This window comes from Molossus molossus, unplaced genomic scaffold (assembly GCF_014108415.1).
Source record: "Molossus molossus isolate mMolMol1 unplaced genomic scaffold, mMolMol1.p scaffold_m16_p_2, whole genome shotgun sequence".
Lineage (NCBI taxonomy): Eukaryota > Metazoa > Chordata > Mammalia > Chiroptera > Molossidae > Molossus > Molossus molossus.
In genome coordinates, this window is record NW_023425355.1 from 97643448 (window position 1) to 97664898 (window position 21451).

A 21451-nucleotide genomic window follows, 5' to 3' on the forward strand; every position below is an offset into this window, starting at 1 on the left:
ATGTGGATGTCCAGTTGTCTCAGAAACACTTGAAAAGGCTATTCTTATTGAAATATCTTGCTATCTTTGTTTAAAATCAGGTAATCAGCCCTGGCCAGTTTCTCTCAGTGGTTAGAGCGTCAGCCCGCGGACCACAGAGTCCTGGGTTCGGTTCCCACTAAGGGCACGTACCTCGGTTGCAGTTTGTCTCTGACCCTGGTTAGGGTTGTGTGGGTGGCAACCACTTGATGTGTCTCTCTTGCATCGATGTTTCTCTCTCTCTCTGTTCCTCCCTCTCTCCCTCCCGCTCTATCTGAAGATAAATGCAAAAATGTCCTTGGGTGAGAATTTAAAAAAAATCAGATAATCATAGGTGTATTGGTTTATTTCTAGACTTTGAACTTATTCCATTGTTCTATAAGTCTGTCCTTATGATAGTATCACAGTATCTCAATTACTGTACTTTTGTAATAAGTTTTGAAATCAGGAAATGTTAACCCTCCATCTTTGCTGTTTTTTTTTCCCCCAAGATTATTATTGCTATTCTGGGTGCCTTAAATTTCTATATGAATTTTTAGCTTCAATTTTGGTATAGGTTTTTTGGTGGTTATTCTAATTTCATTTTATATCTATCTACCTACCTACCTACCTACCTCCCTCCCTACCTACCTACCTATTTTTATACAGTTACAGGTCTTGCCATATTGACATTGTACCATCTTGAGGCAAGTGTCGAAACTTTACCTCTGTTCACATCCCTTTACCCTTCTCATTTATAATGTATTTGACTTAAATATTTCCTCTGCATACATTGAGAACCACAGAACACAGTGTTTTAATTTTTGTTTCAAATGTCAAACATAATTTGAAATACCCAAGCAAAACAAAAGTCTGTTAAATTTACCTGTATTTTTACTCTCTTGCTCTTTCTTTCTTCCTAGTATTCTAAAATTCCTTCTTTTATCATTTTCTCTCTGTTTATCATCATATTCTCTTTAGTTTTTCTTTATCTGTAAATGTCATGATTTCCCTTTCATTCTTGAAGGATATTTTTTCTGCATATAGAATTCTGAGTTGATGGTTTTTTCCTTTTAGTACTTGAAGAGTGTTGTGCTGCTTCCTTCTGCTTTCATGGTTTCTGATGAGATTTCAACTGTCATTCAAATTGTTTTTCCCCCATGAGGCTCATTTCTTGCTGCTTTTCATATACATATAGTTTTCAGCAATGTCTGGCATGGATTTCTTTGGGTTTATACTGTGTGCTAATTGAGCTTCCTGAATGTGTAGGTTTATATCTTTAGCCATTATTTCTTTAAATACTTTTTCAATCCCGCACTCTAACTTCTCTTCTGGGTCTCTGATTTAATGAATGTTATATATTTTGTTGTAGTCCTAGGTCCCCGAGTTTATCTTTCTGTCAATCTATTTCCTCTCTCTTGTTCATATTGGGTACTTTCTATTGTTCTATCTTTAGGTTCTCTCATTCTTTTCTCATTTGTCTTCATTCTGCTGTTGAGTCCATCCATTGCATTATTTATTTTAGAAATAGTATTTTTTGGCTCCGAAATTTCTATGTTTCTTATTTATATCTTCTTCTTCTTTCTATTTTTTTTCCAAGCATGTTCTTTTTTTTTTTTTTTTTTTTTATCCTCACCCCAGGACATTTTTCCATTTTTTTGTTCAGATAGAGTGGGAGGGAGGGAGGGAGAGAGGGAGAGAGAGAGAGAGAGAGAGAGAGAGAGAAACACACTGACGTAAAAGGGACACATCAAGTAGCTGCCTCCCACACGAGAGAGAGAGAGAGAGAGAAACACTGACGTAAAAGGGACACATCAAGTAGCTGCCTCCCACAAGACCTAACCAGGGCTAGGGACAAACCGCAGCTGAGGCACGTGCCCTTAGTGAGAACTGAACCTGGGTCTCTCTGGACCGCAGGCCGACGCTTTAACCGTTGAGCCAAACCGGCCAGGGCTCTAAGCATGTTTATAATTGTTAATTGAAGCAGTTTTATGACTACTCCTTTAAAATTTTTGTCATGTAATTCTAACATTTTTGTTTAACATTATAGTATATAATTCTGGATTTTATTTTCTATTTGTCTGTTTATTTATATATCAACATTATATTGATTTGATTACCTTGGTTTTTTAGGATGCTTAATATATGGTGAGGCAAGTTTCCTGCCCCCATATCCACCTGCTTTTTTTTTCATAGTTTTCTATTCACAGGCATGATGCTTTTTCTACACTGGGCACTTAGTAACTGATTGGTGAATTGAATTTTCCTGTCAGAAATTTGAGTTGGATTAATTTGCACCTTGGGAGAAATTTTCACAAACTGGTGCAATCTACTTAGTTCCACAAGAGTTGAGTGTCTACTGTCTGCCCCAGCATTGGGCTAGGTGCTAGGGACAAAACTTCAATAAGCCATTTCAGTATAATATTCTCACAGCCGTAATAGAGGTAGTCACCAGAAGTTTTAGGAGCACAGAGACGAGCACAGAGAAGAGCACTTAGTCTAGACAGAACTTTGTTAAAATCTCAGAAGAGTGATATCTGAAGGGTAAGTAGGGACTGACCAAGGAAAGAAAGGCAGGAAAGACATCTTAGACATAGGGAAAGAAAGTAAGGCTGTGTGGAGCAGTTTATGGATACTAGAACCTAAAGATTACGGGCTGGGAGCACATGCAGCTGAAAAGGTAGGCAGGCTAAACTTATCCCAGAGGTGACTGAGGACCGTTAAAAGACTGTTTTATTTGCCAGGCCGGTGTGGCTCAGTGGATTGAGCATCATCCCAGGGACTGAGAAGTCATGGTTTAATTCCTGGTCAGGGCACATGCCTGGGTTGTGGGCTGGATCCCCAGTAGGGTGTGTGCAGGAGGCACCTGATCTATTTATCTCTCTCTCACATCAATGTTTCTATCTCTCTCCCTTCCTCTCTTTTAAAAAAATCAATAAAAATATATTTGAAAAAATTTTGATTAAAAAAAGTTTTATTTAATTATTTGTGTTTTTTAAACTTATCTTTATTGTTGAATGTATTACAAATGTCCCTCCTTTTTCCCCCCTTTCCTCCCTCTTCCCCACTCCCACCCCTCTCCTGCTTCCCCCACACTATTGTCTGTGTCTGTTGGTTATGCATATATACGTATAAGTTCTTTGGTTTCTCTCTTCCTGCCTCCCCTCCCTCCTTCCCTTTGAGGTTCGTCTAACAATGTATTTGTACTTTTTTTTTATCCTCACCTGAGGACACTTTTCTACTTTTTGTTCAGATAGAGAGGGAGGGAGGGAGGAAGGGAGGAAGGGAGGGGGAGAGAGAGAGAGAGAGAGAGAGAAAGAAAGAGAGAGAGAGAGAGAAACATTGACGTGAAAGGGACACATCGAGTTGTTGCCTCCCGCACAACCCAACCAGGGCCGGGGACAGACCGCAACCGAGGTACATGCCCTTAGTGGGAACCAAACCCGGATCTCTCTGGACCGCAGGCCGATGCTCTAACCACTGAGCCAAACCGGCCATGGCTGTACTTTTTTAAAAAATAATTTTTCTATAGTGATTTTAGCGAGGAAGGGAGAGGGAGAGAGAGAAACATCAATGAGAGAGATCATCGACTGGCTGCCTCCTGCGTGCCCACCACTGGGGATCAGGCCGACAACCTGGGTATGTGCCCCTACTGGGAATCAACCCAGTGACCTCTTGGTGCATGGGTCGAAGCGCAACCACTGAGCCACACCAGCTGGGCCAGTTTGTACTTCATTTTTTTTTTTTTTTTATCCTCACCCGAGGACATTTTTCCATTTTTTGTTCAGGTAGAGTGGGAGGGAGAGAGAGGAACAGAGAGAGAGAGAGAAACATCGATATGAAAGGGACATACCGAGTGGTCACCACCCGCACAACCAACCAGGGCCGGGGACAAACTGCAACCGAGGTACATGCCCTTAGCGGGAACCGAACCCGGGTCTCTCCGGACCGCAGGCCGATGCTCTAACCGCTGAGCCAAACTGGCCAGGGCCAATTTGTACTTCTTAATCCCTTTACTTTTTTTCTCCATTCTCCCAACTCCCCCCCCATCTGGCAACCAACAAAACGTTGTCTGTATCTATGAGTCTGTTTCTGTCCTGCTTGCGCATTTTGTTTGTATATTCAGTTGTTGATAGATAAGTATTTATTGCCATTTTATTCATATTTTTTATCTTTTTCTTCAAGAAAACCCTTCAACATTTCTTATAATACTTGTTTGGTGGTGATGAACTCCTTTAGCTTTTTCTTGTCTGGGAAACTATATGTCCATCGATTCTAAATGATAGCTTTGCAGAATAGAGTAATCTTGGTTGTAAGTCCTTGCTTTTTATCACTAAATATTTCTTGCCACTCCCTTCTGGCCTCCAATGTTTCTTTTGAGAAATCAGCTCCATTGTAGGTAACTAACAGCTTTTCTCTTGGGGCTTTTAAGTTTCTCTCTTTGTCTTTATCCTTTGGCATTTTGATGATGTGTCTTTGTGTGGACCTCTTTGGGTTCATCTTGTTTGGGACTCTGTCCTACCTGGACTTGTATGTCTGTTTCCTTCACCAAGTTAGGGAAGTTTTCTGTCATTATTTTTTCAAATAGGTTTTCAATATCTTGCTCTCTCTCTTCTTTTTCTGACACCCCCATGATGCGAATGTCAGCACGCTTGAAGTTGTCCCAGAGGCTTCTTACACTATCCTCAATTTTTTTGGATTCTTTTTTCTTTTAGCTGTTCTTATTGGGTATGTTTTGCTTTCTTATATTCCAAATTGATGGTTTGCTTCTGGGCTTTGCCTACTCTACTATTGATTCCCTGTAAGTTATTTCAGTTATTGCATCCTTCATCTCTGACTGGTCCTTTTTTATGCTCTTGAGGTCCCCACCAAGTTCCTTGACGTTCTCACAAAGTTCCTTGAAATTCTCACTAAGTTGCTTGAGCATCCTTATAACCAGTGATTTGAACTCTGCATCTGTTAGATTGCTTATCTCCATTTTGTTTAGTTCTTTTCCTGGAGTTTTGTTCTGTTCTTTCATTTGGGACATGATTCTTTGTCTCCTCATTTTGGCTGCTTCCCTGTGGTTGTTTCTATGTATTAGGTAGAGTTGCTATGTCTCCTAGGCTTCTTCCTAGGGTGGCCTATTGTAATAGGTGTCCTGTAGGGTCCAGTGGCACAGCCTCCCTGGTCACCCCAGCTGTGCCCTCTAGGTGTACCCCTCAGGTGGACTTTATAGTTGGCCCTCGTTTATCGCAGTTAATCATTTCCAGACTCTACTGAGATAAATGAATTTCTGCAAAGTAGGCTTCTTTAATTATAAATCGAATATTTTCGCAGTTAGAGCATAGAAAAACTGTTTACGACCTTCTAAATATGTTTTTAAACATTTTTTAAACAACTGCATGAGGCTCAGCCAATCAATGGCCAGGATAGGAAGAGGATAGGATAGCCAATCAGTGAACAGCACACTCTGATTGGCTTGGTTTCACCACACCTGATTTTTTTGAAAAAAGTTATTGCCCACACATAATGAGTGGTCAAGCGATTGCACCTGGTATTGAAGGATTTGTGGGGGTGCTCGAATACATAGGCCTATAGTCCATATGTACAGTAATTTTAATTGTAATACAGGGGCGTATAATTGACTCAGACAACCGAGCATGCACTGTATCATTTTCACGGTCTCGATCAACTTTTCTTTTTTTTTAATCCTCATCCGAGGACATTTTTCCATTTTTTGTACAGACAGAGTGGGAGGGAGAGAGAGGAAGAGAGAGAGAGGGAAACATCGATGTGAAAGGGACACATCGAGTGGCTGCCACCCGCACGACCAACCAGGGCCGGGGACAAACCACAACCGAGGTACACGCCCTTAGCGGGAACCGAACCCGGGCCTCTCCGGACCGCAGGTGGACGCTCTAACCGCTGAGCCAAACCGGCCAGGGCTTGATCAACTTTTTAATGAATATATATGAACAAACCACTATAGAGTGAAGCCACAAAAGTCAAAGCGCGAAGTGTAAGGGACGACTGTACACCCTTCTGTTGTAATTGAGTCTTGATTCCTGTTGGCAAATCAATGGAAGGGATTTACTCAGGCTGATCAGCTTAAGGACTGGCTGTGCCCACTGACCATTTATCTCTGACTACCTTAGAGCATCAGCTGTGCATGGGGCTCAACGCACAGAGCAAGACTTACTTCATCAGGGCTCTGGTACATACTGAGTCCATTTCTTGACTGTGTCACTTGTGGAAGTGGTGCTCTGAGGCTGTCCACTGTGTCTCCTGGCTCTGGGGCAAGGTCAGCCACTGCCTGTGTTCTGCCCGGGTCACCGGACATAAGCTACAAAGCTGTCTACAGATGGCTGCTGCTTGTGCTGGGCTTGGAGGTGCCCAGGCAAAGCCAAGCTGTGAACCATTGATGGCTGCTTCTAGTGCCAGGTCTGGGATCACTTATTGAGAGGTATGGAGCTCACTGTGGTCATATGCTCCTTGTTTGAGAGAATTTGGTAAAATCTGAACAGGAGCCAAAACAGGCCCATCCTATAGTAAAGCCACTGGAACAGCTTGGGTAGGCCCAAAAGTTGGGTGGGGTAGGGCCTCAGGGAATCACCAGGGCGGGGCAAACAGTATGAGCCAGGTTGCTGGAGTCTCAGATATGGCAGCCCTCTGCAGGTCCTATGGGGGAAGGGCTCACCAAAGGAACAGTGGCCTGCGCCAGCATGTCTTGTGTGCAAGAAAGCTGTGTCTCCAGCCCTCACCCCAAAGCCAAACATCTCAGTTCCTCCTCGTATGTCCCTGGTGCCTTTCAAGCTGCCTCCTCAGAACTGGAGGTCAGAGGGAGCGAGTCCGAGTAAGTCTATGTGTGGGCACTTTAGGAGGAACTGTCTGGGACTTCAGCAGCCTCAGCCTCCCTCTGCTTCAATTTCCACTGGTTTTTACAGCCATATATTATGGAGACTTCTCTTCCTGGCACTGTAACCCTGAGCTGGGGGCCTGTTGTGGTACAGGGACCCCTTGCTCCTCAGGGAGGACCTTTACAGCCGAGGTATTCCTCCTGATTTCTTTTTTTTATTAAGTTCTCACCTGAGGACATTTTTCCATTTATTTTCAGATAGAGTGGGAGAGAGAAGGGGAGAGAGAGAAAGAGAAGGAGAGAGAAACACTGATGTGAGGGAGACACACCAATTGGTTGCCTCCCATACCACCCCAACCAGGGCCAGGAACGAACCACAACTGAGTATGTGTCCTTGACCAGAATCAAACACGTGACTCTTTGATCTGTGGGCCAGTGCTCTAACTACTGATCCAAACTGGCCAGGGCTTCCTGCTGAATTTTATCTACCACAGGTGGTCGTGGGAACAGTCCATCTGCACCTCCTGCCGGTCTCGATGTGGCTTCTTTAATTTCGTAGTTGTAGGACTTCCATTCAGCTTGATTTCAGGTGGTTCTGAAAGATGTTTATTCTGTAGTTTAGTTGTATATTTTGATGTGGTTGTGGGCGGAGGCAAGTACCATGTTTACCTATGCTGCCATTTTGACTGGATGTCCTTTATTGAATTTTTAACGAAATATTTCAAATGTACCAAAAGATATAAAGAATAATATAATGAACACTTATGTATTTATAACTTAATTGAAAGTATAAATTATTACAAATATATTTGTATGTTTAATTGAATTTAAATTTTTATTGAATTTATTGGGGTGACCTTGGTTAATAAAATTACACAGGTTTCAGGTATACAATTCTATAATACATAATCTGTATATTGTGTGTTCACCACCCCAAGTCAACTCTCCCTCCATCATCATTTATCCTCCCTTTACCTTCTATCTCCAACTAACCACCATTCCCTTTGGCAATCACCATACTGTTATCTGTGTCCATGAGTCTTTTTTTTTTTAATCCCTTCACCCTTCTCACCCAACCCCCAACCCCCTCCCCTCTGATAGCTGTCAGCCTGTTCTCTGTATCCATCAGTCTATCTCCACTTTGTTAGTTTATTTTGTTAATTCGATTCCACATATAAGTGAGATCATATGGTACTTTCCTTTCTCTGACTGGCTTATTTCACTTAGCATAATACTCTCCAGGTCTATCCATTCTGTAGCAAAAGGTATGATTTCCTTTTTTTTTTTTTTTTTTTTAACGGCTTAGTAACATTCCATTGGGTAAATGTACCATAGCATCTTTATCCTCATCTACTGATAGGCACTTGGGTTGCTTCCAAATCTTGGCTATTGCAAATAATGCTGTAATGAATATAGGGGTGCATATATTCTTTCTATTTAGTGTTTTGGGGTTTTTTGGATATATTCTTAGAAGTGGAATGACTGGGTCATAAGGCAATTCCATTTTTAATTTTCTGAGGTAACGCCATACTGCTTTCCACAGTGGCTGAACCAGGCTGCATTCCCACCAGCAGTGCATGACTGGTCCCTTTTCTTCACATCCTCACCAACCCTTGTTTTTTGATTTATTGATGATAGCCATTTTGACAGGTGTGAAGTGATATCTCATTCTGGTTTTAATGTGCATTTCATATGTCTGTTGGCCATCTGTATATCCTCTTTGGAGAAGTATCTATTTAGGTCCTATGTGCATTTATTAATTGGATTTTTGGTGTGTTGAATTTTATAAGTTCCTTAATAAATTTTGATACTAGGCCCTTGTCAGATATAGCATAGGCAAATATGCTCTCCCATTCCATGGATGTTCTTTTCATTTGTTGATGGTTTCCTTTGCTGCGCAAAACTTTTTTCATGTAGTCCCATTTGTTTGTTATTATTTGTTTCCCTAGCCCGAGGTGGTGTATCAGAAAAAATACTGCTTCGAGGAATGTCCAAGATTTTACTGCAGGTTTTCTTCTTTAATCTGGTTTCAAGTCTAACATTTAAGTCTTTAATCTGTTTGATTTTGTTCTTGTGTATGGTGTAAGAAGGTGGTATAATTTCATTTTTTGCATGTATTTGTCCAATTTTTCCAACACCATTTACTGAATAGAGTATCTTTACCCCATTGTATGTTTTTACCTCTTTGGCAAATATTAATTGACTATAAAAGTGTGAGCTTATTTCTGGGCTCTCTATTCTGTTCCATTGATGCAAAAATGTTTGTTTTTATGTGAGAACCATGGTGTTTTGATTACTATGGCCTTGTAGTTATAGTATGGTTTGATATCAGGTAGTGTGATTCCTCCAACTTTGTTCTTCTTTCTCTAGATTGCTGTAGCTATTCAGAGTCTTTTTGGTTCCATATAAAATTTTGGAATATTTGTTCTAGTGCTGTGAAAAATGCCATTGGTATCTTGATAGGAATTGTATTGGATCTATAGATTGCTTTAGGTAGTATTGACCTTTTAATGATATTAATTCTTCCTATCCATGAACATGGTATATGCTTCCACTTATTTGTATCTTCTTCAGTTTCTTTCTTCAGTGTCTTGGAATTTTCCAAGTACAGGGTTTTTTCATCCTTGATTAAATTGATTCCTAGGCATTTTTAAAATGCAACTGTGAATGAGATTGTTTTCTTATTTTCCCTTTCTGATAGTTCATTATTGGTATATAAAAATGCAACTGATTTTTGGATATTTATTTTGTATCCTGCTACTTTACTGAATTCACTTATCAGTTCTAGTAGTTTTTTAGTGGAATCTCTAGGGTTCTCTATATACAGTATAATCTCATTTGCAAATAACAGTTTTACTTCCTCCTTTCCAATTTGAATGCCTTATATTTCCTCTTGTTTGATTGCTGTGGCTAGAACTTCAGTACTATGTTGAATAACAGTGGTGAAAGCAGACTTCCCTGTCTTGTTCCCAATCTTAAGGGAAACACTTTTAGCTTTTTCCCATTGAGTATAATGTTGGCTGCGGGTTTGTTACTTATGGTCTTTATTATATGTACAGGTATGTTTTCTCTATTCCCACTTTGCTGAGAGTTTTTATCATAAATAGGTGCTGGACTTTATCAAATGCTTTTTTTTTTTTTTTTTTGCATTCATTGATATTATGTGGTTTTTTACACCTAATTTGTTTTTATTGATTTTTAAATTTTTTTTACAGAGAGAGAGGAAGGGAGATAGAAATAGAAAAATCAGTGTGAGAGAGAAATATTGATCAGGTGCCCCATGCATGCTCCCCCCCCCCCCCGGAGATCAAGCCCACAACCCGGGCTGGGAAGTGCCCCGACTGGGAATTGAACCAGGACCTCAGTCCATGGGACAATGCTCAATCCCCTGAGCCACACCAACTGGGCTATCATGTGTTTTTTTTCTTTATTGATTTTAGAGAGAGAGGAAGGGAGAGGGAGAGGGAAATAGAAACATTGATGAGAGAGAACATCGACTGGCCGCCTCCTGCATGTCCCCCACGGAGGATCGGGCCCACAATCTGGGCATATGTCCTGACTGGGAATCGAACCACTCGACCTCTTGGTGCATGAGTCGATGCTCAATGACTGAGCCACACGGGCCAGACTATCATGTGGTTTTTAATCCTTCATTTTGTTTATGTGGTGTATAATGTATATTTATTTGTGGATGTTGTACCAATCTTGTATCCCTGGAATAAATTCCACTTGATCATGGTGCATACTTTTTGTGTTGTATTGCTGGATATGGTTTCCTATTATTTTGTTTAGGATTTTAGCATCTATGTTCATCAAGGACATTGGCCTGTAATTTTCCTTCTTTTTAATGTCTTCATCTGGTTTTTGAATTAGGATAATGCTGGCCTTATAAAATGAGCTTGGGAGTCTTCCCTCCTCTTGAATATTTTGGAATATTTTGAGAAGGATAGGTGTTAGTTTTTCTTTGAAGTTTAGTAAAATTTACCTGTGAAGTCCATGACTTTTGGGAGTGTTTTGATTACTGTAACTAGTTGCAGTTTAACTAGTTGTAATCTGTCTATTTAGCTTTTCTGATTCTTTCTGTTTTGATTTTGGAAAATTGTATGTTTCTAGGAATTTATTCATTTCTTTCAGATTGTCCAATTTGTTGGCATGTAGTTGTCCGTAATTTTTTGATATAATCCTTTCTGTTTCTTTGGTGTCAGTTTTTACTTCTCCTCTTTCATTTCTGATTTTGTTTATTTGGGTTCTCTCTCTTTTTTTCCTGATGAGTCTGATGAAAGGTTTTTCAATCTTGTTTATTTTTTCTCCGGACCAGCTCTTGGGTTTCAGTGATCTTTTGTATTTTTTTTTTATACTCTATTTGTTTATTTCTGCTCTGATCTTTATCATTGCCTTCCTTCTACTCACTTTGGGCTTTGTTGTTCTTTTCAAGTTCCTTTAAGTGTAAAGTTAAATTGTTTAATTGAGATTTTTCTTGTCTCTTGAGATAGGCCAGTAATGTTTTGAATTTCTCTGTTAGGACTGCTTTCACAGTGTCCCATATGTTTTGAGTTGTTTTGGTTTTATTTTCATTTGTTTCAAGGTATCTTTTGATTTCTTTCTTGATCTCATTGTTACCTTTTTCATTGTTTAGTAACGTGTTATTTAACCTCCATGTCCTTGTGTGTTTTTCAGTTTTTTTTCCTTGTGATTGATTTCTAGTTTCATACCATTATGGTCCAAGAAGATGCATGGTATGATTTCAGTCTTCTTAAATTTATTGAGACTTGTTTTGTGTCCTAACTTGAGGTCTATCCTAGAAAATGTTCCATATGCACTTGAAAAGAATGTATATTCTTCTTTCTTGGGGTGAAATGCTCTGAAGATATCAATTAAATCCATCTGATCTAGTGTATCATTTAAGGCCCCCGTGTCTTTGTTGATTTTCTGTCTGGTAGCTCTATCAATTGATGTCAGTGGGGTGTTAAAATTGCCCACTATGACTGTATTACTGTCAGTCTCTCCCTTTATGCCCATCCAGATTTGCTTTACATATTTAGGTGCTCCTATGTTGGGTAATTATTACAAATATATTTGAAGCCTCCTCTATATCTCTCCTCAATTACATTCATATTTTCCCTCTCAGAGCTAGCCATTGTCCTGAAGATGATGATTATTATTCTGATGCATTTGGATCCTTTTATTATTATATAGGATCTCTCGTTAACCAATATATGATATTATTTTACATGTTTTGACTTATATAAGTCGAATCATCACATTAGAGATATATTCTTAATGGCTTTTTTCTCTGAACATTGTGGTCATGAGATCCATGTTGAATCATGTAGCTGAAGTTCATTTATTTTACTTGCTTTCCAGTGTTCCATTTTATGAGTATACAGTAGTTTATTCATTCTTCTATAGATGGACATTTTACTGAAGAGTTTTGAGCAGGGGAATCACATGGAGAGATTTGTATTTTAGCTATATCACTTGGGTTGGGTTGTGAAAGATAGACTTCAGAGGTTGAGATTGGTGTAGAGCAGTGGTTTGCAAACACTTTGGATTCAGAACTCCTTTATACTCTTAAATATTTTTGAGGACACAAAACAGCATTTAATTTTTGGTTTGTATTAATATTTACCATATTGTAGATTAAAACAAAATGAAAAATATTTTTTAATCCATTGAGAAATAATAGCAATAAGCTCATTACATATTAGTGTACCCATTTTAAGAAAAATATCTTCGAACAAAAAAAATTTAGTGACAAGATTGACATTTACATATTTGCAAATCTTTTTAATGTTTGTGTTAAAAGAAAATAACCAGATCCTCAAATCTGCTTCTGCATGTTGTGCTATCACGTCATATACCCTTTTGAAAATTCCACTGTACACTCGTGAGAGAATAAGGGTGAAAAAGACAGATTACATCTTAGTATTATCATGAGCATAGTTTTGACCTTGGATATGCTCTGAAAGAGTCTCAGGGACCCTCAGGGTTCCCTGGACCACACCTTAAAAACTGCTGGTGTAGTGGAGCCAGTTTCAAGCCTGTTATAAGTAACCTAGGTGAGAGATAATGAAGGGTGTGACCAAAGCATTGGTAGGATGGATGAATGGAGAGGGGAGGTGAATATGAGAGAGATTTAAGGAGAAAAATCCGAAGGTTTCAGAAGGTGATATATGGTTAAGGGCAAGGAGAATAGAGTTCTAACTTAGGTGCATGCTTCACAGCCAACCTGTGAAGTGGACATTTAGCTAGAAATGATAGAATTTGAACCCAGATTTGTCCAACACAAAAACTCTTTGTTTTATCTAGGGCAGAGTTAGAAGGGGTAGTCATGGCAAGGAGGTGTTGGCACTTCTTAGAGACAAGAGAGAGGATGGATAAGAAGAAAGAGATTTTGAAGTGGAGAGTAGGGAAGTAGGAGTTTATTAACCTCATAGGTTGTTCCAGTTCAGGGTTATAATGATGGCAGACTTTGTCAGTATGGGTATTGGGAGAATGGAGGAACTTAAAATGTCCTGAGGCAGAGGAACTTAGAATGTTCTGAGCTACTGCCAAGCCGACTGCTCTGAGGAGTTGTGTTTGAGCTAAATGGGGAGTGGAGATGTCTTCCAGCTCTGATTTTGCCTTATTGCTCTGCAGGATGGATCCATGCTGTACTGACCCCTGTGGACTGCCTTGCCTTCGGGGGAAACTTCTTACACAGCCTTAACATTGAAATGCAGCTCAAGTAAGTCCTGAAGCTATGGTGATCCTGAGTTGGCCATTGCCAATTGCTAGAATCCTTTGGTTCTCCCATATATTGAGGACCGCATCATCAAAGGAGGCAAGATGATCAGAAAGGAATTGATACTGGTTCCTAGTGGTGTTCAGTCTGAGGATGAATACGTCTTCCTCAGTAGTTATGTAACTCTGGGCAAGTCACATAACCTTTTTTTTTTCTTACCCTCACCTGAGGATATGTTTATTGATTTTAGAGAAAGAGGTAGGGTGCGGGAAGAGAGAGAGAAAGAGAGAAAGGAAAGAAAGGTAAAGAGAGAAACATCAGTGTGAGAGAAAAACATTGATCGGTTGCTTCCCATTTGTGCCCAGACTTGGGATTAAACCCCCAAACTAGGTATGTGCTTTGACCTGGAATCAAACCTTTGTAACCTTTTGGTGTATGGGACAACACTCCAACCAACTGAGCCACCTGGCCAGGGCAAGTCATAAAACCTTTGAGCCCAGGTTTTCTAACCTATAAAGTGGGGTCTTAACCCTGACCAGTTTGGCTCAGCGGTCAGTGTTGGCCCGTGGACCAAAGGGTTCGATTGCCCAGTCAAAGACACATACTGGGTTGTAGGTTCAATCCCTGGCCCTGGTCGGGATCATGCGAGAGGCAACCAATTGATATGTCTCTCTCACATGGATGTTTCTCTCTGTCTCTCTTTCCCTCCCTCCCTCCCTTCTACTTTATCTAAACATCAGTGGAAAAATATCCTCAAGTGAGGATTAACAGAAAATAAAACAAAACAAAGTAGGGTCTTACAGGGTAGTTGTGAGGATTAGAGATAATGATTTTTTTTATCCTCACCCGAGGACATTTTTTCAATATTTTTTTCAGATAGAGTGGGAGGGAGAGAGAGAGAGAGAGAGAAACATCGACGTAAAAGGGACACATCGAGTGGTTGCCACCCGCATGACCCAACCAGGGCCGGGGACAAACTGCAACCGAGGTACGTGCCCTTAGCGGGAACCGAACCCGGGTCTCTCTGGACTGCAGGCCGATGCTCTAACCGTTGAGCCAAACCGGCCAGGGCAGGATTAGAGATAATGGATATAAAGCATCCAGAACAGTAGCTGATACATAGTAGGTGCTCAGTAAAGCGATCCTTAATACTGTTGCTGTGCCTGCTTCCTCCAGAGCCTATGAGATTGAAAAACGGCTGAGCACAGCAGACCTCTTCAAGTTCCCCAACTTTGAGACCATCTGTTGGTATGTGGGAAAGCACATCCTGGACATCTTTCGAGGTATGAAGCCCTTTGCCCACTGTCCCTTTCACTTTGATACCTTGAGCATGTGTGTGTGTGCGCGCGCATGTAACTATCTCCTCAATCAAGATGCAGTACTATTTCATCACCACAGAGATCTCCCTTGTGCTACCCGTGTGTAGTCTCACCTACATGCTTCCCCTTCACTATCCATAACTTCTGGAAACTGCTGATCTGTTTTCCATCTCTATAATTTTGTCATTTTAAGAATGCTGTAAAAGTTGATTCATACAGCATGTGATCTTTTGTGATCGACTTTTTTTACTAAGCATAATGTAGGGTAGAACATGGATTCTAACTTTTTTATTTAGCAAAGGTGGCTGAGAATATTGGATAACAATGAAATTATCCCTATTTCCTACCAATTAAAGTGAGAAACTCAGTCTGGAAAGTCTTAGAGTTTTCTGAGAAGCTACTTCCCATAGGGACAAGGCCCCCGTCCTGACCATTCCTGGCATTATTGTGTTGGTTCTAGGTATCAGCCCAGGTGGAAGCTAACCTGCTGGGTTTCTTCTTGCCCACTCTGCTCTGAAATAGAATGGCTCCCTTGATCAGACATGAGAGTCTTCAGGGTGACTTGGCCAGGAGGAATCAATATCTTAGAGTTATAGAGAACCTTAGAGACCAATGCATAGTCTCCTACCCAATACCTCAAGTCCTTATTCTGCCACCTAGACAGACTGTTAGTTAAGTGTTCAAAGGGTAGGTGACTGACTGCTTATTACTTATTCTGAAAAGCTCAGTTTAGTAGAAAATTCTTTATTGAGCCTAAATTTGGCTGTCATAACCTCCTCCTGGAGTAACTCAGAACAAGGCCATTAATGTCCCTTCAGATCTGTGTAGTGGGTGTGGGCAATCATGGTCCTCCTGAGTGCTGCATTTTGAAATTCAAGAAGGGAGAGTAGTGTGGAGAGAGAAGCACAGGCCTCAGATTCAGACAGACATGGTTTCAGTCTTGACTTTGGCAATTTACTAGGGGTATACCCATGGTTAAGTCTCTTTGCCTCTCTGAGCCTCTGTTTCCTGAACTATAAAGTGAAGATAGTGATACTTGGTTTACAGGGTGGGATAAAAAGATTAAATGAGAATGTAAATGTCAAATGCCTGGTATGTAGTAGGTACTCATTAAATTAACACTATGATAAGAACTGAGACCTAGAGTTGTGTTTAGAACCTTGAGTGTTTTCTCTGGTTGCTTGAAAAAGTAATAAGCCATTCACTTTCCCACATGGCTTTGTTCACACTCTGCCTTCCTCTTTCACCCTTTAGGTTTGCGAGAGAACAGGAGACACCCTGCTTCCTACCTGGTCCATGGTGGCAAAGCCCTGAACTTGGCCTTTAGAGCCTGGACAAGGAAAGAAGTAAATATACTTATTTCTTTACCTCCTCTAGAGTTCTACCCTCCACAGGGACTGGCTTTGGGGAGGTGGAATAGACCAGGGAGGCTTGTCGGTTCCCGGGATTAGAGTAGAGGACCGGGCTAGGACTGTTTAGATTATGTGTTCAAACTTTTCTTTCTGATTATAAAAAAGTAATACATGTCTACTCTAGAGAATTAGAAAAACACTGAAGAGTACAAAGAAGGAAAACTACCTGTAATTTTAATACTCAGAGGGAATTAACATTAACATTTGGGTATATTTTCTTCTGATCTTTTTTATATGCATTTACAAAACATAATTGCTGTCACCCTGTACATACAATTGTATATCTGAATTAGTTGACTTATCTTCATTTTCCTCCATCACCAATGTTCTCTATTAACATTTAATAGTTACATGATATTCTTTTGCAGGGATGTACCATCCTTACCTAACCACTTGTTTATTGTTGCTTCCTTTTTATTTGTTCATTTTTGGGGGGTAGTATAGAAAATCATGCAGTGAATATCTGTTTGCATTAGTCTTTGTACTTCATCTCTTGATTGTTTCTTCAGGATAGATTCCTAGAAGAGCAATTACTGGATCAAAGTATATGAAAAAAATGTAAGACTCTTGATGCATACTGCCAAAATGGCTTTTTAGAAATATATCAATATCCATCTATCCAGTTGAGTACTAAACAGCTATAAAAGAGATCAAGTAAGCTCTCTTATGTACTGATTTGGAAAGATCTCTAGAATTTGTCAAATAAAGGTATAGAGCTGTGTGTGCAGTATGCTACTTTATGTGTAAAAAGAGGGGAACAGTAATTATATTTGTATGTGCTTATATTTGCCTGAAGACACAATCTGGAGGGATGTAGAAGAAACTAATAAAAGGGGCACATGGGGGTTGCCTAATGGGGCTGATGAGGCTTTTCAGTATATATATTTTTATATTGTTTGCTTTTTAAATTATGTGACTGGATTATCTACTAAAAATGTTTAATTTTTTAAAAAGAAATTTTAAGAAATGCAAAAAACAGAAGACATATCAATATATTCTTTTATGCTTCTGATAACTTTTTATAGAATTCTTCCTTTGCATGCAGTGGCCTAAGGAGACCTTTAGCCACTGCACACTTGACCTGCACAATCTCCCCATTTCCTGTTGCCAACTTCCCCTCAGATATCCTTGGACTTCATGTTTTGTGCCTTCTCTTGCTCCCGAGATACATCTATGCCTGGGCCTTAGACCGCGATTCTGTTTCTTTAATATCCTTCTGATGTGACTGTCTTGCGTTTCATCTCTGACCCTCCTGCCCTCCCATGAAGTGAACTTTAGAGTGACTCTGTCCCAGAAACACCAAAAGGCAGGGAAGTGGATGGGTCCTAAGCACTCATTCATTGGGCCAGGATGGCCCCAAGGACCAAGGGATGGCCCCAGATAGTGTGGCCAAAGAGAGCTAGAGTAGAGTAGGATATAGATCTGAGGAGTCACACTTATGGAAGAAGTCTTTTGTGAAGTGCAGACGACTTCCATGAGAGGCACTTGTTCCCTTACCTTTTCAGAGCCCCTGAGCTGGGAGGAGGAAATTGTTAAGGTTATGTGGCTGGTCACATGGGTTCTAGGCCCCAACCACTGCCCAATCTCCAAAATAAATTCCAGATGGATTAAAAGAGTTAAATGGAAAAAGAATCAAACCATGGGAAACAAGAAGTAAATGCTGAGGAATTTTTATCACTCCAGTGAATACCAAAGTGAAGTGAAAACTGGTGGAAGAAATCACAAAGGAAAAGCTTGAGAGATCTGGCTACGTAAACATGTAAACTCGAGGCCTCCAAAAGATTGCAAATGAATTAAAAGAGACAACCTACCGTTCTTTCCCTGGGTTGCTGTCAGCACTGAGTTCTGTCCTCACAAGTGGAGTGGCAGGGATGTCCCTAGGGATCTCTCTGAGGTCCTTGACTTTCTGAGGGGTGTGGTCCAAGCCTTCAACTGAGTTCCTCACACATCTTCTCTCTGTCCTTTATCAGATACATGTTTTACAAGTATTTTCTCTGAGTCTGTGGTTTGTTTTAACGGTGTTTTTTCCAAGAGAAGTTTCTCTTTTCATTAAGTCCAGTTTATCAGTTTTTTCTTTTATGGTTCATGCTTTTTGTGTCCTAAGAAATCTTGGCCTAACCTAAAGTCATAAAGATTTTTTCCTCTGCTTTCTTCTGAATGGTTTATAGTTTTAGATGTTACATTTATGTCTGTTATCTATTTTTAGTTTGTATGTGTGTTTGTGTGTCTGGTGCAGGATATGGATTAAGGTTCTTTTTGGGCATATGGGTATGTAATCGGTCCAGCATTATTTGTTACTACCCTTTCTCCATTGAATTGCCTTGGTACCTTTGTTGAAAATCAGTTTTTCATTTATGTGTGGGTCTATTCCTCATGCCTTTTGTTTAACAGGCTCTGCCGGAACACGAGGATGAGATCCCCGACACAGTGCGGACTGCACAGCTCATTAAAGATCTGGCTAGGGAGATCCGCCTGGTTGAAGTAAGAAGCATGGGAGCAGGGGAGGCATATGGGAAGGGCTCGAGGCTCAAGTGACAGGTCAGGTCTCTGCAGTTGGCATAAGAGCTTAGGGGAAAGGTTGGGAAGGCCCCACCAAGGACTCTATTCATTCATTTATTGATTCATTCAAATAATTATATCATGTGCCTCAAGTACGCCACATATTGGGCTAGATGATTAGGGTACATAATGCATCACCTGTTCACAAAGAACTCACCGCCTAGTAGGGGACCCTGGGCAAAGTTAACCTGTCTCAGCCTCATTTCCTCATCTCTAAAGTGGGGATAATCATACCTACTCAGGGGTTTTTAAAAGGATTAAATAAGGTAATACATGTTGAGCATTAAATATAATGCTTGGCACACAGTAGGTGCTCAATAAATTCTGATGGTGGGTCATGGTCATAGTGGGTGGTGGAGGTCATAGTAGTAGTTGTTGTTGTTATTAATATTTTGATTCAGTCTCTGCATTCTACAAAATGACAGTTCTCCCTGGTTGAAGATGATTACAAAGCCATGTTTCAACAGGTGGCATGTACTACGAGGCAGTAAGGTGTAGTGGTAAGAGACTCAGAGAAACTTGGGTTTTGGTTCCTGCTCTGTCACTTGCAAGCCTTTCAGAGCCTCAGTATGCTTATCTGTAAAGTGGAGATAACTCCACCTTTTCAGAGTTTTGTTAGAATTAAAAGCTACTGTATGTAGAGCCCCTCGCACAGTGCCTGGCAGAGTAAGTACTCAATAAATGTGAGCCATTGTTATTAATAGACTTTGTAGCAAAGAGAGAACTCAGTGTGGGCTGGTAAAGTAGCAGAGGCACCAGAGGAGAATTGGACTTGAGGAAGTTTAAATTTTCCTTTAGCTCAGAAGCTGTGAAGTTCCATTTAGCACTAAATCCATGCTGAACAGTCAGAGTGAGCTACTGGGAAGTTGTCTAGCCTCACCACTTACAGCAGGTTTCATGCCTACAGCATAGCTTACATTTTCCACCTCCTACCTCATTTTTCTTCACTCCCTTTTGTCAGAATCCTTCAGGTTTAATTAACAGACCTACCCTTTTTCTAGCTCTTCCCACTCAAATCGGTTTTGTATACACAGAACTTTGGAGTGGTGGGAAGAGGACTTAATGATGAATCATATCTGATCTGTTGGCTTTCAAATAAGATTTTATTGGAAGTCTAATATATACAACCAGGCAAAGCATAGCTGCTATGAATAAGATGAAGGCCAGAGGCTTAGAGCTCCACTTGTTCGCCTTCCATCTCTCTCCAGTCCCCAGAGCTGTTCCCAAGAAGCTCAAAGGAGCCATAGAACATGTTTGAAAACCACCTATATAGTCTAATTCTTTAATTTTACAGCTGAGTAAACAGAGCCCCAGAGTGGTCAGGTCACTTATCAGAGGCTACAAAGGTAGCTAGTAGCAGAATTCAGACTAGAACCTCTCTCTTTCTCTCAAATCCTGCAGTCCTTAGAGTTGGAACCACACGTTTAGTACTCAATTATTTTGTCTCATGTCAGCTGCTCTTGGAGTCTTTTCTCTCCAGTTTTGACAATAATGCTGGGCTTTTCCTCTGCTCGTCTTCTCCGTATTCATCAGTGGCTGGGTAAAGAAATGCCACTCAATATATTCTTGATGATTCATTGCGCAAAAACTAAGGAGTACATATGTGGAGCATCTGTAAGCCACTTCCATGGCAGTAACGCTAGTGCCATGAACAGACCTCTGCTCTTAGCAGAGAGAACCCTTGAGTAAGCTCTAACCCCCTTGTGTACTAACACTCTTGTAGGATATCTTCCAACAGAAGGTTGGGAAGACGAGCAATATCTTTGGAATGCAGAGGATCTTCCCAGCCGGCTCCACTCCCTTAACCAGGCCAGCCCATTCCACTTCAGTAGCCATGTCCAGGCTGTCACTGCCCTCCAAAAGTGGTTCAAAGAAGAAAGGCCTGAAGCCCAAGGAACTCTTCAAGAAGGCAGAGCGAAAGGGCAAGGAGAGTTCAGCCTTGGGGCCTGCTGGCCAATTGAGCTATAATCTCATGGACATATACAGTCATCAGGCACTGAAGACAGGCTCTTCCCAGACAGCAAAGGTGGGTGCTGGCCCATGGGTTCAGCCCAACCCTTTTGGATCCCTTGGAAGAGCAGGGTGTCAGAAGGACAGGTTATCCTGTTTTCCCACCTCCCTTAGGGCCCCTGGTGTTTGGCTACCAGTCCCACTCATTTAACGGGCATTTATTGAGACCTTATCTATGCTGGGCACTGTGATAGGTGCTGTAGATGTAACCTTCAAGAGGCTGACAGGCTAGTGAGAAAGATAGGCATAAAAACAAATGAGTGCAATGAAGTGTTGTGGATGCCACAATCGTGTGTGTGTGGGACCCTGAGACACAGAGTGTGATGATTCTATCTGGGTAGGGGCAATAGTCAGGAGCTCTTCTCAGAAAACATGACACGAGCTGAATCTTGAAATGCTGGGATGGGAATGACATTTGAGAACATATTATATAAGTGTCAGGTTGTAGTCTTAAACAGGTCCTTGAGAAGGGCTCTCCTCCAGGGCTCCACATTGCTTTAAGATTGTGGTGCTTTCTATGGCATGTGAAGGTGCTCCCCTCTCTTTTTAGGGAACATGTTTTATAAGATTGATAAGTTCCCCCTGAGCCAGC

The 21451-nt window shown here is 40.8% G+C and overlaps 1 protein-coding gene across 2 annotated transcripts in view; it reads left to right on the forward strand.

Moving 5' to 3' along the window:
• The window catches only part of PHF8 (PHD finger protein 8), a 113106-nt gene that overhangs the window by 40419 nt on the left and 51236 nt on the right, over positions 1 to 21451 (forward strand). For both annotated transcript variants that reach the window (XM_036270364.1, XM_036270365.1), the window contains exons 9-13: positions 13475 to 13562; positions 14736 to 14842; positions 16133 to 16224; positions 18682 to 18771; positions 20573 to 20875. In XM_036270364.1, the coding sequence (XP_036126257.1) occupies positions 13475 to 13562; positions 14736 to 14842; positions 16133 to 16224; positions 18682 to 18771; positions 20573 to 20875 (680 nt within the window). The remainder of the gene's footprint in view (positions 1 to 13474; positions 13563 to 14735; positions 14843 to 16132; positions 16225 to 18681; positions 18772 to 20572; positions 20876 to 21451) is intronic.